Source organism: Lytechinus variegatus, chromosome 18, assembly GCF_018143015.1.
Source record: "Lytechinus variegatus isolate NC3 chromosome 18, Lvar_3.0, whole genome shotgun sequence".
Taxonomy (NCBI): Eukaryota; Metazoa; Echinodermata; class Echinoidea; order Temnopleuroida; family Toxopneustidae; genus Lytechinus; species Lytechinus variegatus.
This window is the reverse complement of record NC_054757.1, coordinates 8,863,088-8,879,697: the sequence shown is the minus strand read 5'-3', so window position 1 is coordinate 8,879,697 and position 16,610 is coordinate 8,863,088. Positions and strand designations below refer to the sequence as shown.

The 16,610-nt window shown below is 35.7% G+C and overlaps 1 protein-coding gene across 5 annotated transcripts in view; it reads left to right on the top strand.

The window, feature by feature from the left end:
- LOC121431875 (cytochrome P450 4V2-like) overlaps positions 1–16,204 on the top strand; it is a 35,760-nt gene extending 19,556 nt beyond the window's left edge. For all 5 annotated transcript variants that reach the window (XM_041629647.1, XM_041629648.1, XM_041629649.1 and 2 more), the window contains 9 exons: positions 511–596; positions 1,390–1,583; positions 3,634–3,703; positions 4,772–4,898; positions 7,752–7,928; positions 8,853–8,955; positions 9,490–9,624; positions 10,972–11,151; positions 14,668–16,204. In XM_041629647.1, coding sequence (XP_041485581.1) covers positions 511–596; positions 1,390–1,583; positions 3,634–3,703; positions 4,772–4,898; positions 7,752–7,928; positions 8,853–8,955; positions 9,490–9,624; positions 10,972–11,151; positions 14,668–14,828 — 1,233 coding nt within the window. In that variant the 3' untranslated portion in view covers positions 14,829–16,204. The remainder of the gene's footprint in view (positions 1–510; positions 597–1,389; positions 1,584–3,633; positions 3,704–4,771; positions 4,899–7,751; positions 7,929–8,852; positions 8,956–9,489; positions 9,625–10,971; positions 11,152–14,667) is intronic.
- Positions 16,205–16,610: the final 406 nt, after the last annotated feature.

Sequence of the window (16,610 nt, the reverse complement as noted above, 5' to 3'; positions counted from 1 at the left end):
GTATGCTATATAATATTGGCTTGAATACAGACAGTTCATTTGTCTCTCTACCTCTTTAATTTCAGCATTTTTGGCAGGTGTATCAATGATCATATTGTAATAAATATTTAGTTTCTGTGGGATATTTGGATAGTAGGCCTGTATATCTTTCCTCATGCTGCATACATGTATACTTACAGAGAAATGGCAGTAAAAGAGTCAATAACTGAAATTTAAAAAAGTTCCAATGTTAATTATTATTACAACATAATTATATATGTATGGCACAGTCACATTTGCCCTACAGTGGCCTTATGGCAAGCCAAACAACAACCATTTTAAAATCTTTTGTACCAGCTATATATACACTGTAGGTGGTGTGAATTAAAAAATGAATATAACAGCTGTTAAACTTTGACTTGTCATTTCTGAATTTGAGGAGAAATATGACTGCACAGCATTACAGAAAGTTCTTGCTTCATGGACATGTCCTTATTTATTTCTCATATACTTGTATGTACATGTACATAGGTCGTTATGAGTAGCAGTAAACACATCAAGAAGGGATATGTTTACAGGTTTCTCCACCCATGGCTTGGTCTTGGTTTATTAACAAGGTAAACCAGCTTTTATTCTTTTTTTATAATTCTGTTTTTATTATAACAAATTGTAGTAAATCACAAAATTTGCAAATGATTATTAGATGATTGCAAATCACATACACAAGTTGGTTACACAAAAAAAAACGAGATAGCAACAATAATAATGAATAACCCCTACCCACTTATCCTCCCCCACCCCCAAAAAGGAATGTGGCAAAGTGATGACTTCATTTCAGTTTTATCTGAACATAGATAGGTGATTTGGTAAATAACATAGACAAAACAAAATGTACAAGCTATGTTTATGAGGTGATTTCCCAACAAATATTTTTGGGATTAAAAAACAGAACTGGTTATCCAAGACGACATAATTATTCTTTAATGGTAACTTTTTTTAATCTAGTTTAAATATACAAGTCATATAGATGACATGTTTTACTCTATTACGTCAGTTCTTTTATGCTCTGTTCTACTTCAAAAATTAAATCAACTCTGCATAGTTTTACTTTGTAGTTTGTGCATTGTGTTTATTTTGTAGCTGCTAGAAAATGTTTACATTTCTTCTCTGTTATTACTTTAACATAATCATTGAAATAAACTTGCAATTTTTATTGAATTTTGGATTATTTACAGGGAGATAATTCACAATCCGGTTCATATTTCACATAATATCATTCCATTGAAAGAGATATTACATAGATTTGATGTTGCTATCATCGATTTGAAGGGGAGGGGAATCTGTGTAATAATCAGATTGGTTTTTTGAAAGGCATGACCCTCTTTTTCATATATGTTTCTATCTGTGTAGTACGGGTCAGAAGTGGTTTCACCGCCGCAAGCTACTCACCCCGACTTTCCATTTTTCCATCCTACAAAACTTCATGGATGTTTTCAATGAGCAGAGCGTCATCTTGACGAAGAAGATTGAGAAGTTTGCCGACCAATCAGAGCCTTTCAACATCTTCCCAGAGATAGCCTACTGTGTTCTCGATATTATTTGCGGTAAGGTTACATGTATCTCTTTGAGGTTTGATTCTTATTTGACACATGGTGGTTCCTCAAGGCTGTGTATTAGGGACTTTTTTTTCAATGTTAATGCATACTTGATTCAAAGTATTGTATTCAGTCATTACAACAAGAGGGAAAGACAAAATGAACCAAAAGAAAAAAAATCCTTACACTATTTAAGGAATTGTGAAAGCTCAGTGGATTGAGCTGTTATCTCATAATCTAGCAATTAGGTTAAGAATCGGGCTGAGTGCTGGTGCCCTTTATAAAGGGCTAAGTAAATGGTAACCTTTCTTAAAGTAAAGGTTTCCCTTCTTATTAAGTTTTCTGATCAATTCTTAACAATCAGGTAAAATATTCAGCTTTGCCTAATGACAGTACTAGGACCAGTGTTGCAACACAACCTTCACATCCCCCCCCCCCTCGGCTGCCCTGAAAAAAAAAACTAAGAAAGATGTTTTAAAAAGGGGTATAACAAACCCAGTGCTCCCAAAATGGCTTGGTACTGCATTGAGCCTACAGCTTTATTGAAATATGGTGTATAATCAGGTCAGGCATTTTGATTATACAGTTAACATTAAAATCCAGAGTAGTAGACTTTGAGTTTCTTGAAATAGATATAATCCTGAGTAAATACTAGTATCTGCTTAACTATGAACTGCACTTTTATGAATTATACTGCAGTCTTAAATAGGGAATGAGGTTTAATAATTGATATACTTAAAAGTAAGTGGGTCTCACTTTAATCTATTAATGATGATAAGAGGAAAAATACAAGCATCCTTTGTAGGTCTCTCATATTTAAAAGCAAGTGATATTCAGATCTTGTGTTTGTTGATTTGGCTTGTGTACTCATGTACGTGTGGGGACATCCCGATAGACCGCTGGTCCGATAGTCCGCAGTGAGTGTAAAATCATGATCAGGATCAAATGTCATCTAGAGGTCAAAGGGTCAAGTGATAGGAGTAAATGGGTTTCTATAACGATATCCCAAAGGACAATCACCCCCTGGCAACTTCAAGGAAAATATTATTCCCATATTTTTACCACCGGGGACTGTATACCCCTGGAAATTTACCCTCCAGACAGTTACCCCGGATAATTACCCTACTACGGAGCCTTTTAAAATGCCATGGACGTGACGATATGGCGGGATACTTTATCTTGCCATGTCTACTTAATTAGCTTATTATTTCAATATGGCAAGATAAGAAGTGTACATGTCCTGGTGAGAATCCTAATGTATTTCCATTTTGACATATAACTTTTTATATTCAGTGGACTTGGCAAGATAACGTACCTCGCCATGTCGAAATAATTATTTAGTCAAAATGGCAAGTTAAAGTACATGTATCTCGTCATGTCGTCAAGTCAATGGCATTTTAAAGGATATTATTACCCTGGATTTAGCCACGCAGCCTTTTACAGTGCGATGGCATTTCAAGGAATAAATTCCTGCCAGGTACCCATTTACCTCACCTGGGTCGAGTGCAGCACAATGTGGATGAATTTCTTGCTGAAGGAAATTACGCCATGGCTGGGATTCGAACCCACAACCCTCTGTTTCAAAGTCTGAAGACTAATCCACTGGGCCACAACACTCCACAATTGAATGATGCACAGATTTTTTTTTTGATCAGGCATCTAATCAAATAAATGTTCCTGTAAATTAAAGAAAAAATTCATCCACCCAAACTGTTTTGCATTTTATATCATTGACACTAAAAAAAGACATACACCGTCATATAATGTAGTAATGAACTAGAAGAGTGACAAACACTTTTAAGGATGTAATTGTAGATTTTATGATTTTGATTCTCTGGTATAATTTGTCAACCGATACCAAGAAAAATATAATAATTCTGTGACCTTATCCTAAAAAAGTGTATCAAATTTTAAAGAAAATAAAAAAAACTTATCTTAAGAGTTCTACATTTTGTCCTAATTTCTCCAACAATCTGTTAAATATTTGTTGTTATTTTGCATATTTTTGTCCAGAATTGTATACCTTATTTGCATATTTAATACTCCTTCATCTCCCCAGACACTGCCATGGGAAAGTCCATAAATGCACAAGGAGAAAGTGATAATGAATATGTTAGAGCAGTGATAAGGTTTGTAAAAAAGTCATTTTTTAGCCCTACCTTGTTTCATCTTTCAAGGAGAAAGTGATATACAAATAATGAATGTTTATGAGTGCAATGGACAGAATACTTCATGAGGTGAAAGATGAAATGATCCATTCAACGAGGCGTAGCCAAGTTGAATGGATCATTATTTTATCTTTCACCGAATGAAGTATTCTGTCTATTGCACAGATGAAAAAACATTCATTATTTGGTTTATATATATGACACCTAAAAAATGATTTTTTTTTTCACATGAAATTCATGAATTTCGATGCAAAACATGCTCATGCAGTGCGAGTTCAGTCTGTTGATTGTTATGTCATTACAACATGCACACTGCTAGTGCATGAGCTGCAGTCTCGGTGCAGGAGTGCAATGGAAAAAATTGTATAAAACCAAAATTGCACTGTTGATGACGTCATTGCAAAATTGGCTGAATGAACGATATCAAACAAACAATCAAATCACAAGGATCTATCTAGGTGTCATAATAAAAAATATGTTATAGCAATAATATAGTTTGTAAAAGTGTCTTGTTCCAAATGTCTTTCATCCTTATCTCTGTTTCGTTCTACTCCTTTCCTTTTTTCCTTCAAAAGTAGAAAAAAAAATTACTTTGGTATGAAGTGATGTAGTTTGTAAGAATATCTTGATATCCTATTTGCTCCATTTTTTGTTTTCTATAGCTTGGTACAAGATTGTTAAACCTATGTCATATTATGATCAGTTCACATGATATCCAACTCAATATTAATAAACAGACCATCTCCTTGTTTACTTTCAAAAGAGCAATGATATTTTATTACAATTTGCACATATCTGAAAAAAGGAGTTTTCAAAGTATAATTGAAATGAATATTTTTTTCCAGCCCAAGAGATAATCGCAAATAATTGCTGATATTTTGTTCAAAATCCCTGCTCTTTCATTGAGCAGTTGAATGCACCTTCTTATGTAACCTTGATATTTTCTTGAAGTTTATAAATTACATTGATGCTTCATAACTTCACTGGAATTTTCATTTTAGTTTGTTTGTTTTCCTTCACCATTATCAGCATGTGTGACCTGGTTCAAGAGAGGATGAAGAAACCATGGTTTTGGCCCGATATGCTCTATGACAATCTCGAATCTGGTAAAAAGCATGCCAACCATCTCAGAATATTGCACGATATGACAAATAAGGTGAGAATGTTTGACTGATGTACGGCAAGTTCCCCCAAGGTCTGCACAGTCCCCCTTGTCTGCGTACGCACGTATCTGTGCGATTCTAGTAAAAGAAGATACGCAACAAACACAAACTTAACATGCAACACATACAGGTGTAGACAGATATTCATGAAAAACTCCAACTCAAAATGGTGGAAAAATAATGAATTGTGGACATTTCATGTGAAGGCCTCAAAGTGCAGCCTTTCTCATCAAAATACCCGAATCGTGTGGAAAGTGAATTGATGCGCAGAAATGGGGTACCAATTTTTTTTTTCAATCTGAAAATGATTGCCTGAGGTTTTTTCCAAGAAAATTCTATACTTCTTTCAAATTTTTATGAGATATTTGGTACACCTTACCATAATAATATAAGGAGCATTATCAACTGAATGATTTTGTGAAATAAAAAGAAATTCTTGTTAAACCTGAACTCAAATCATTTGGTGCGGAGCCTTGGGGACCGCCATCATAGAAAGAAAAAGGAGAAAAATAAACAATAATTGGAGTGTTTATGATTTCCCATTTTCAGGCCAAACTTGGGCTTTTGGTAACTGCTTAGTTCAAAACGTGGTTGCATCTTTCCTCGTTTTCATTTAAACCCCAATCCTAAACGCAGGTCCTTTACTCACACAAATGTGCGTTTACATTCAACCTTTCTTTAAAAAAATACTTGGGAAGCATAAATGCAACATCACTTCTAATTGTGTTTTGATGACATTATTATATATACTTTTTCAAATTGAAAACAATGTTATCTACTCTTTTTTTTTAAGCGCATGTCCCTCGAGTATTCATGAATAGAACTCAGTGAAAGTGTGTTAGTTATGAATGCTTGAAAAGAAAGCATAAATTGAATGAAGAAAGCTAATTCATTGGCAACTTGATTCAACCCCCCCCCCCCCATGAATTGAACATGACTGACTGTATTACCAGAAGACTATGATGATTTTTTTCATTTAATTTGTCAGAAACCTAATGAATTTATAAACAAGTGTTCAGGATGCAGTAGTGAGAAGAAAAAAGATTGTTAAAACATCCATTAGGATACTAAGAGGTAGTCATTATTAGCAAATAGTAACTTTGAGAATGTTTTCTTTTTGTCTTACATGCGCAGCAGAGCGAGACTATAGGCACCGTTTTTCTGACAGCTGCGGCGGTCTTGTCAATCTTAAAGGGATGGTCCGGGCTGAAAGTACATGTATTAAAAGCTTAATAACTACAGTAGAATTCACAGAGCAAAATGCCGAAAATTTCATCAAAATCGGATAACAACAAAGTTATTGAATTTTAAAATTTAGCAAATATTTTGTGAAAACAGTCGTCATGAATATTCATTAGGTGGGCTGATGATGTCACATCTCCACTTGTTCTTTTGTATTTTTTAAAATGAAATTAGGTTTATTCAAATTTTTTCCTCCTAGAACTGGAAAACTTGGATTGACAACGGTAAAGTGCATTAGATATTCATTGCTGCAACTTATTTCATTATAAGGGAGACATATTATTCATACAAGTATGAAATAATGAAAAAAATATGATTTTATGTAATAACATAAGAAAACGGAAAGGGATGTGATGGGGATGTGACATCATCAGCCCACCTAATGAATATTCATTATGACTATTTTCACAAAATATTGCTGAAATTTAAACTTCAATAACTTTATTATTTGTTATCCGATTTTGATGAAATTTTTGGAATTTTGCTCAGTGAATTCTACTCTATCAAGCTATAAATATTTTCAGCCCGGACCATCCCTTTAACCTTGGTTGTAATTTGAATGTCATAACTTAAACTTGGATATAAGAGCAATCAAATATCCCTGAACATTCTTCCTGAGTTTCAGGTCACATCATTAAGGTAAAAGGTCATTTAGGGTCAACAAACTTTGGTAATGTTGAGGGTATTTGTGGAATTGTCATAAATTTAAAAGTTTATCGATCTAGTTCATGAAACTTGGACATACATGTAAGAGCTACCATGTATCCCTGAAAAACCTGTGTGTTTCAGGTCACATGACCAAAGTCAAAGGTCATTTAAGGTCAATGAATTTTGGCCATGTTGGGGGAATTGTTGAATTGGCATCTTAACTTAGAAAGTTTATGGATCTAGTTCATGAAACATAGACATGAGGGTGATCAAGTATGAATGATTGTTTTGCACATATATCTTAGGTCACATGATAATGGTCAGATGTCATTTTGGGTCAATAGACATAGTATTTTATTATCAAATGAATGTTTTCTTTTTTTTAATAATTATTCATTAGCTATTATCATAGTCAACACTGCTGCTATATGGAATTGCAGGCAAGACTGCCAGAGGCGTTCCACTTGTTTATATGTTTAGTATTCATAAGAAATGCAGCAATTTTACTTTTATCTTGGCCTCTTACCCATATTTATAATGTGCATTTAGGAGGAAAGGATTTAAACAAATGATCATGTACTTATGCTGAAGAATAAAATTAAAATCCAAAAAGTGAAATCGTTTGGTGAATTGAAGTGAAGTGACTTGAAAAAAAATTGAATTGCATTGAGTAAAATGACACGGCATCGCATGGCATTGAACTAAATTGATTGAATTGAACTGAATGAAATTTGATTTGATTCATTGCAATGCATATCATTGATTTTGTTTGAATTAAAATGATTGAAATAATTAGAAGAATTGGATTGCATTTAATTGTACTGAGTTGAATCGAATAGAATCAAATTAGAATAAAAATGAAACTCATTGACTTGATTGCATAGCATGGAATTCAATGGAAAGGAATTAGAATCACATGGCTTTGAATTATCAAAATGATGTATTCTTCTTTGCAGATCATCAGAGAAAGATTGCAAGAGCCTCCCAGAGTGCTTGACGGCAGTGATGAAGATGCGGTTGCCGGGAAGAGAAGGAGGATTGCATTCCTTGATCTCCTCCTCCAGATGCACAGGGAAGACTCCAGTTTTACTTTGGAAGATATCAGAGAAGAAGTGGATACATTCATGTTTGAGGTATGATAATGGTACTTGCAATGCTGATGATCGTGGCGGTGGTGATGAGGAGGATGATGATGATGATGGTGGTGATGCTGCTGATGGTGATTATAATACTGGTGATGCTGCTGCTGATGATGATGATATGGTGATGAAGATGAGGATGCTGATGATACTGATGATAATGGTGATGATGGTGATGACGGTGATGATGCTGATGGTGGTGGTGGTGGTGGTGATAATGATGATGAGGACGGCAGTGATGAAAATATTGACGAGGATGGCGATGATGATGGTAATGGTGGTTATGGTGATGCTGATGGTGATGATGAAGGTGATGATGATGATGAGGAGGAGGATAGGGATGGTGATGGTGATCATAATGATCTTGATGATGTAGATGATGATGCTGAATGATGATGATGAAGATGATGATGATGAAGAAGATTATGATGACGATGATGATGATGAATGATGATGATACTAATATGTTCCATTTGTATAGCGCAGCTACTATAATTGCATATACTCTACTGCACTTGATGCTTGGTATCATATTACCCCGGCAGTAGCTGAGCCGCCATATAGGCGCTAAAGCATTCAAGGAATAAATCCTACCGGGTACCCATTCACCTCACCTGGGTCGAGTGCGCACAATGAGGGTAAATTTCTTGCTGAAGAAAAACACACCATGGCTGGGATTCGAACCCACCTGACGTCCCTCTGATTGAAAGACAAGAGTCGTAACCATTAGACCACGATGATGTAGATGATGACAATGATGATGATGTTAACGATTATCCTAGTTTTGATTAACAAAATCCAGTTGTGAGGACAGTTGCACAGCTATCATAACTGGTATTGTATTATCCAATCTTCATCTTGTTCCCTTGAACCATAGCAAGTGTAAGAAACATGGCTTGTGTGCATTAATTCTTGTAGGGACACGATACCACAGCCGCTGCAGCGTCATGGACAATCCTCATGCTTGGCCGACATCCTGAGGTCCAGACCCGTCTTCATGAAGAGCTTGATGAAGTATTTGGTAAGCCCCTCTATAACCACTAATCCTATCATATTGGTCGTCTAAATGAGAAGTCGCCATGCCAGGACTATATTTGTCGCTATCCAGTTTCAATTAATGTTGTCATATTGGGAGTAGTTCACTTAGTAATAGTAACAGTAGCATAGGTAGTGAAAGTGGAAGAACTTAGTTGGTGAATGCGTACACTGTAGGATTTATTCCTACAAAAAAAAGATATACAATTAAAGTGCAGTAGAAAAACTACTCAATTTATACAGGGTTATTATTATGATATTAGGTGTAGTAGTGGTGGTATAGTAATGAGAAATGTAATGAAAAAATAATGATATTGAGAATGGTAAAGAAAGAATAAAGAAAATGTAGAAATTCTTCTCTGCTTAAATTTCGCAAGAAACGCATCATGGATTTGATAGTCTAGTTTTCTCCTCAGCTTAGTATGAAAATAAAAAACATTTTGTCTTACCTCTTATTACACTGCATGCTAGGAATGTATTTGCAAGAAATTTATATCCACTATCCTCCATACATTCACAGGGGATAGTGACAGACCCATCACTGCTGATGATCTCCAGAAACTCCAATACCTGAACTGTGTCCTCAAAGAGACCTTGAGACTCTGTCCATCGGTGCCCATGATAGGCAGAGACCTTGAAGAAGACTGTGTCATAGGTAGGTTTTATTCATTTTGTCGTTGATAGTTCATTTGGTTCTCCTGTTATCCTAAAGGAGACCTATAGACTCTGTCTGTTGGTGCCCATGATGAGCATGGACCTAGGAGAAGACTGCATCATAGGTGAGGATTCTTGTTCTGCTGTAGTTCTTTTGGTCCCCTCTCCTTCACTCCTAAAGGAGACCTTGAGATTCTGTCCATCAGTGCCCTTGATAGATGGACCTAACAGAAGACTGTGTCATAGGTAAGGATTACCATTCTGTTAGTAGTCATTACCCTCTCTCCTTTAGTCTTAAAGGAGACCTTCAGACACTGTCCATCAGTGCCCATGATGAAGAAGACTGTGTCATTGGTAAGGATTACCATTCTGTTAGTAGTCATTACCCTCTCTCCTTTACTCTTAAAGGAGACCTTGAGGGTCTGTCCATTGGTACCTATGATAGGCAGAGACCTAGGAGAGGACTGTGTCATAGGTAAGGATTACCATTCTGTTAGTAGTCATTACCCTCTCTCCTTTACTCTTAAAGGAGACCTTGAGGCTCTGTCCATCGGTGCCCATGATGGACCTAAAAGAAGACCGTGTCATAGGTAAGGATTACCATTCTGTTAGTAGTCGTTTCCCTCTCTCCTTTACTCTTAAAGGAGACCTTTGGATTCTGCCCATCAGTGCCTATGATAGACAGACATAAATGAAGACTGTGTCATAGGTAAGGATTACCATTCTGTTAGTAGTCATTTTCCCCTCTCCTGTACTCCTAAAGGAGACCCTCGGATTCTGTCCATCAGTGCCCATGATAGGAAGTGACCTAGAAGAAGACTGCGTCATTGGTAGGTGCTTCTGTGAATCTTACTCGATAAACACCTCTGATACATCCTGCTATTTTATATTAGTGATGGTGATGGAATGGCTGATATATTAATTGACTTTGCACTATGAAAAGAATCACGTTCTTCAGGATTATCCAGTCTTTTGTTCCCATTAATGGCTTCTTTTTGTTAACTACCAATGTTAGTATACACTCCAGTCTCACATATTTGTTGTTCATTTTTTAACCAGGGTTTACTGCAGGTTTTTTCGTTTGGAAAAACTGCCTCTGGACAATTATCATTGATAAGAAGCAACAAGAACTTAACCAGACAGGAGTGTATAAGCAGCCACCGTGCATAATCTTCCGAATCAGAGTCATCAGACGTATTGCCGATGTACCACCTAAGAGACATCAGACTCAAAGACATAAGCTGGAGCTCCCATCTAGATTTTAGCCGACTAACATTTAGATATGCTCGCTATACAAAAAAAACCCCTATATTATTGATTATTTATTGTTATCTCTGCTCATTCCCAGATGGTAAAGTGGTTCCAAGCGGTACTCTGGTTGTGCTTGGTATCTATGCTCTTCATCGAGACCCAGAGCAGTTTCCAGACCCCGAGAAGTTTGACCCGGATCGATTCTTGCTGGAAAACTCCTCCAAAAGACATCCCTACTCGTATGTCCCATTCTCGGCTGGACCCAGGAACTGCATTGGTAGGTCTGCAAGCTGATTTCTTCTTTCTTTTATTAAAATAATAATAATACAAGTAGTTACAGTTATATAGAATTTGATACACTTTAAAGCACTTTAAGTACTGCAACTATTATTACTACATCATCGGAACCTGGGGGCCATTTCATAAAGCTCTATGTAAGTTAAGAGCGACTGGTGATCCTTTCTTGTGGTAAACTATATTCACCATTACATGTTGATTGGTGATTATTGAGCATGTAAGAAAGGCTCACCAGTCATTCTTAAAGTCACTCTTAACTCACGAACAGCTTTATTAAACACCCACCTGGCATGCCAGCACACAATATATTCACTTTTTCACTCCCTGTGGAGCATTCCAACAAGGTTTCCAATACTCAATTGCTAGACATACTAAGTGTGGATTGACGCCTTGCCCAAGGACGCTAGGCCGTGGTCAGATTGGAACACACGACCCTCTGATTACAAGGCGAGAGTCAGAACCGCTACATACAACTCTTCCACAGGGATTTTATTGTCTTTTCATTGACAAATTATGGCAATGAAGTATATTACAAGTCGTTACAAATATAAATTGGACTCTCAGGTTCACTTAATAACTAAGAAATTAAGGAGCAAACAACCAGTAAAGGAACAAAAATAATCATACAATATAATTGCATAGGGGAAAAGAACTGAGCATATCACTTCACAAAAACAAGGGTCAAAAGATTAAAGCATTTCCTTGTGGAATTCACTATTTTACGAATTGAATCAGAGTTATGTTTTTCATTATGGAAATAAGTCTGAAGGGCGAATTTGATACTGCACAGGTCAGAAAATTTGATTATTTGGTTTAACAGGTTCAAGTAATTCAGCAGTATAATATACATTGATAGTGGTACAATTGAAAGGTTTATTTTCATTTGGTCCAATGCATATTCGTCCAATAGCAACTCATCTACTATCATTTGGTCTATCATCTGTTCGTCCAATATCCACATGGTATAATTGCAATCAGCATTTTGTCTAATAACCTGTTGGTCCAATAGATATTGTCTCACCTGCATAGCAGTGAGACTATAGGCGCCGCTTTTCTGACAGCGGCGGCGTCAACATCAAATCTTAACCTAAGGTTAAGTTTTTGAAATGACATCATAACTTAGAAAGTATATGGACCTAGTTCATGAAACTTGGCCGTAAGGTTAATCAAGGATCACCAAACATCCTGCATGAGTTTCACGTTACATGACCAAGGTCAAAGGTCATTTAGGGTCAATGAACGTTGGACGATTTGGGGGTATCTGTTGAATTACGATCAAAACTTTAAAAAGTTTTTGGATCTGATTCATGAAACTTGGACATAATAGTAATCAAGTATCACTGAACATCCTGTGCAAGTTTCAGGTCACATGATCAAGGTCAAAGGTCATTTAGGGTCAATGAACTTTGGCCGAATTGGGGGTATTTGTTGAATTACCATCATAACTTTAAAAGTATGTTGGTCTAGTTCATAAAACTTGGACATAAGAGTAATCAAGTATCACTGAACATCCTGTGTGCATTTTAGGTCACATGACCAAGGTCAAAGGTCAATGAACTTTGGCAATAATGGGGGTATCTGTTGAATTACCATCATAACTTTGCAAGTTTATTGATCTGACTTTTGAAACTTGGACATAAGAGTAATCAAGTATCACTGAATATCCTGTGCAAGTTTCAGGTCACATGATCAAGTTCAAAGGTCACGTGAGGTCAATGAAGTTTGGCCACATTGGGGGTATGTGTTGAATTACCATCCTATCTCTGTAAAGTGTATTGGTCTAGTTCATAAAACGTGGAAATAAGAGTAACCAAGTATCACTGAACATCTTGTGCGAGTTATCGTAGTTTTCAAAGTCAGCACTGCTGCTATGTTGAATCGCGTGATGCAGGTGAGACGGCCAGAGGCATTCCACTTGTTTAGTCCATATATCTTATTAGAGTAAGTGTTAATTAGGAACATGAATGAAAATAAAACCAACTGGTTATGAGACAAAATAGTGATTAGAGTCAGTGATGATTGGACCAAATGGTTGTTAGACCAAATGGTTGTTAGACGAAATGTTGATGGGCGGAATGGCATTAGACTAAATGAAGGTAGGTGGTGAGTGGACGAGTTCGCAATGGGCGAATTGGTAATTACCCAAATGACTGAGCTTGAGTAGTATGGGGTTAGGATGGGCCTAAGCCTCTATAGACCAACAGATACATATTGCCAGGTTCTTGTGGTATGTTATTTGCCCCAAATACATAGAAACCTTTGTTTATTAATAAAAAAAACATGATTTATAGACTGATACTCACATTTTTTTTTCTAAATTAACATTGCTTCTTACAGTCATTAGGCAATGTTTACAATTTTAAAAAAGAATCTGTTTATCACTGTTAAGTTTTTCTAATAAATTATGTTTATTGAATGATAAAAAAAGCTTTTCATGATGAATTTTGTCTGTCTACAAAAAATAATAATCAGTGTATATGAGGCAAAAGGCTTTCATAAATATCATCACATCAGGGTACCTTTGAAATGATTGTTGAAAAGTCTTGGTTTTGTCAATTGATTCTTTGTTTAAATTTGAATTTGACCTTTGGAAATATAATAATAATACATAACATTTATAAGGCGCTTACTACTGTTGTTTCTAAGCACACTGTGTTCTGTTTATGGTTTGTACTTGGGTTTAAAAAAAGAAAAGTGGCAGGGGATAATGAAACAGGTAATACAACTATTCTAATAATCAAAGCTGGTGTGCACCTCCAATTGACCGACCTACAACTGTGAATCATCTATTAAACAGATAGGTTTTGAGTAGGGTTTTGAACTGATTCACAGACTTGGCATTATGAATGTAAGATGGTAGCTTATTCCAAAGGGAAGGGGCAATTGAAGAAAAAGCGCGGTCACCATATTTTATGCCTTCTCACATTAATATTTGCTTCTTTTTAAGAGACCCTATGAGTGCTTCTTTTTAAGGGGCCCTATGAGTGCTTGTCTTAAAAAATTATATCCAGAGGCTTTCATTCCTAAAGGCTGATAAGTATTTTATGAATGTAAAAAAAAATGCACTTAATTTTATTTTTGGTCAGGTCACAAGAGTAGATTTCATTTTAACATGTCATTGAAATAATCCACCGAAACATTCATTTTTTTTCATATAATCCACACCGAAACTATAACAGTTTAACAAGGACATTTTCCATTCATATGATGTGGCTATGAGCAGGAATCAGTGACAGATGATGGGGGGGGGGGGAATATACCGATCTCAAAAGAGGCCTTGAATATACTTTGATCAGGGGCAAAATTATGTGGGGCTCAAATTGTCCCCAAAATGCTGAAAAGATCCCCTAAAAATTCCCATTTTTATGTCTATTATCAAAGATTTAGGCAGTAGGTTGTGAAAAGTAGCCCCCCAAAATAAAACAAAAAATGTTTTGCCTGACTTTGATGTTGAAATTCTTGAAATATATTCCTGATGGCCTTTGACCCTTCTCAGGTCAGAAGTTCGCCCTGATGGAGGATAAGATCATCATCGCCAATCTGATGAGGAAGTATTCCGTCCAAGCGATCCAGTCCTTCGAAGAGACCAACCCTCTCGGTGAACTCATCATGCGACCTCGAGATGGAATCTACGTCAAGCTAAGTCGAAGGAAATAAAAGAGTGCTTTTCTCATCTGAAAAGTACTCTAATATTTACAATATGTTTAGATAGTTATGTCCCTTTAAGGCTTCACATTATTGCCCATGGGTGGCCTCACTATGGCAGTTCACTATGGCAGTGAAATGCCTGAATAATTGATTATAAATGTCTTTTACATTCCACTCTTATGCCAGCTCATTCACTTACCATATTCAAAAGCGAAATCATAATGCCAAGGCGATGCCAGATTTTATTTAATCTATGAATTGTGATGACGATGTAGGCCCATTGAGTGGGAAATGTGTTCCTCCATTAGGGTTTAATTTTGTACAGCAGCCGTTAGAGGTTCATCCAGCCCACATCGGTTTGAAAAAGAAATCTCTAGAAATATAAACTGATCTCATGATTTTCATATTCATTAATGTCTTTTTATGATGCCAGTATAAATTGTATTGTTTTTATCAGAAAATATAAGGTGACATTAACAGTGGTCATAATATTGAAAGAGTTTTGAATAATGATAATCATAATTATAATGAAGAAGAACAAGAACAAGAACGAGGAGAAGAAGAAGAAAGAGGAGGAGGAAGAGGAGGAGGAGAAGAAGAAGAAGGAGGAGGAAGGAAGGAGAAGAGGAGGGTATTTAAAACAAAGGGGCATACAGACGAATATCAAATTTATAATCATTTCAGGACCTAGTACACAGGGAAAATAAAATTGTAGATGTTTTAAGCTAAACATGATTCCGTTTATTTTTTTTTGGGGGGGGGTAAAAGACCAGGAAGATGAGAATTAGTCATCTGTGATTTGGAGATTGGGTTAAACAAAATATATTTCATATCTTACATATAATATCTTGCTGCTTAAAAAAGCAAAACTATTAAATTACATATTTTGGGGTAAATAGCTATGTTAAAATTTCAATTCATTGTCATCTGCTGATAACACCTGCTTTATCGAGATAATTCTACAACTTCATGTGGAGTTGACAATACCAAGTATGATACTCATACCTTTTTATGTTTTGTGTTAATCATGTGTGTGAAATCCTTGACTAATAGAATTCTAATCATATATCATATCGTTTATCTATTTGTATATGGGAGTTTTTAAGAAACAAGAAAAACTTGTTGGCATTTGTTAGATTTTTATTTGATTATTTATTTTGCTGACTGATGGAAAGCAGTTTTTCCATGAATCATGATGCCTTTTTGATATATATTATAAAGAGGTGGATTACATATCTTGCTAATTCCAAACATGTTTTGGCAGAGAATCAAATCAAATCTAATCAATAAAATCTCAATGATCTTTAATAGTTCAGAATGGTAGTATGAATATTAGGGGAGACCGGGGTTAGTTGGAACATGGGGTAAGTTGAAACATTGTATTTTTCTTTAAAGCCTGTAAAATAAATTTATGCAATACTGCCCTCAATTTATTGCTATTAATAATACAATAGTGTTGAATTATTATTGCAATAAATTTATTTTACAGGCGTTAAAGAAAATTACAATGTTTCAACTTACCCCATGTTCCAACTAACCCCGGTCTCCCCTAATATTAGATATACAGGGTGATTACAAGCTTCACGTAGTATTCTAGTAATTGAAAATATGTGATTATTTTTTTAGCTTATCTTTGTTTTAATTACTGAGCTATTCAATTAGTAATTCATGAATGCAGCTTACCCTTAATATTCAAGAGATGCAATTATAGTATGCCACATATTAATATTTATTTCTTTAATTACCTTTTGGGGATCGGTTATATAAGGTTTCTATTCACTGATAGAGGGA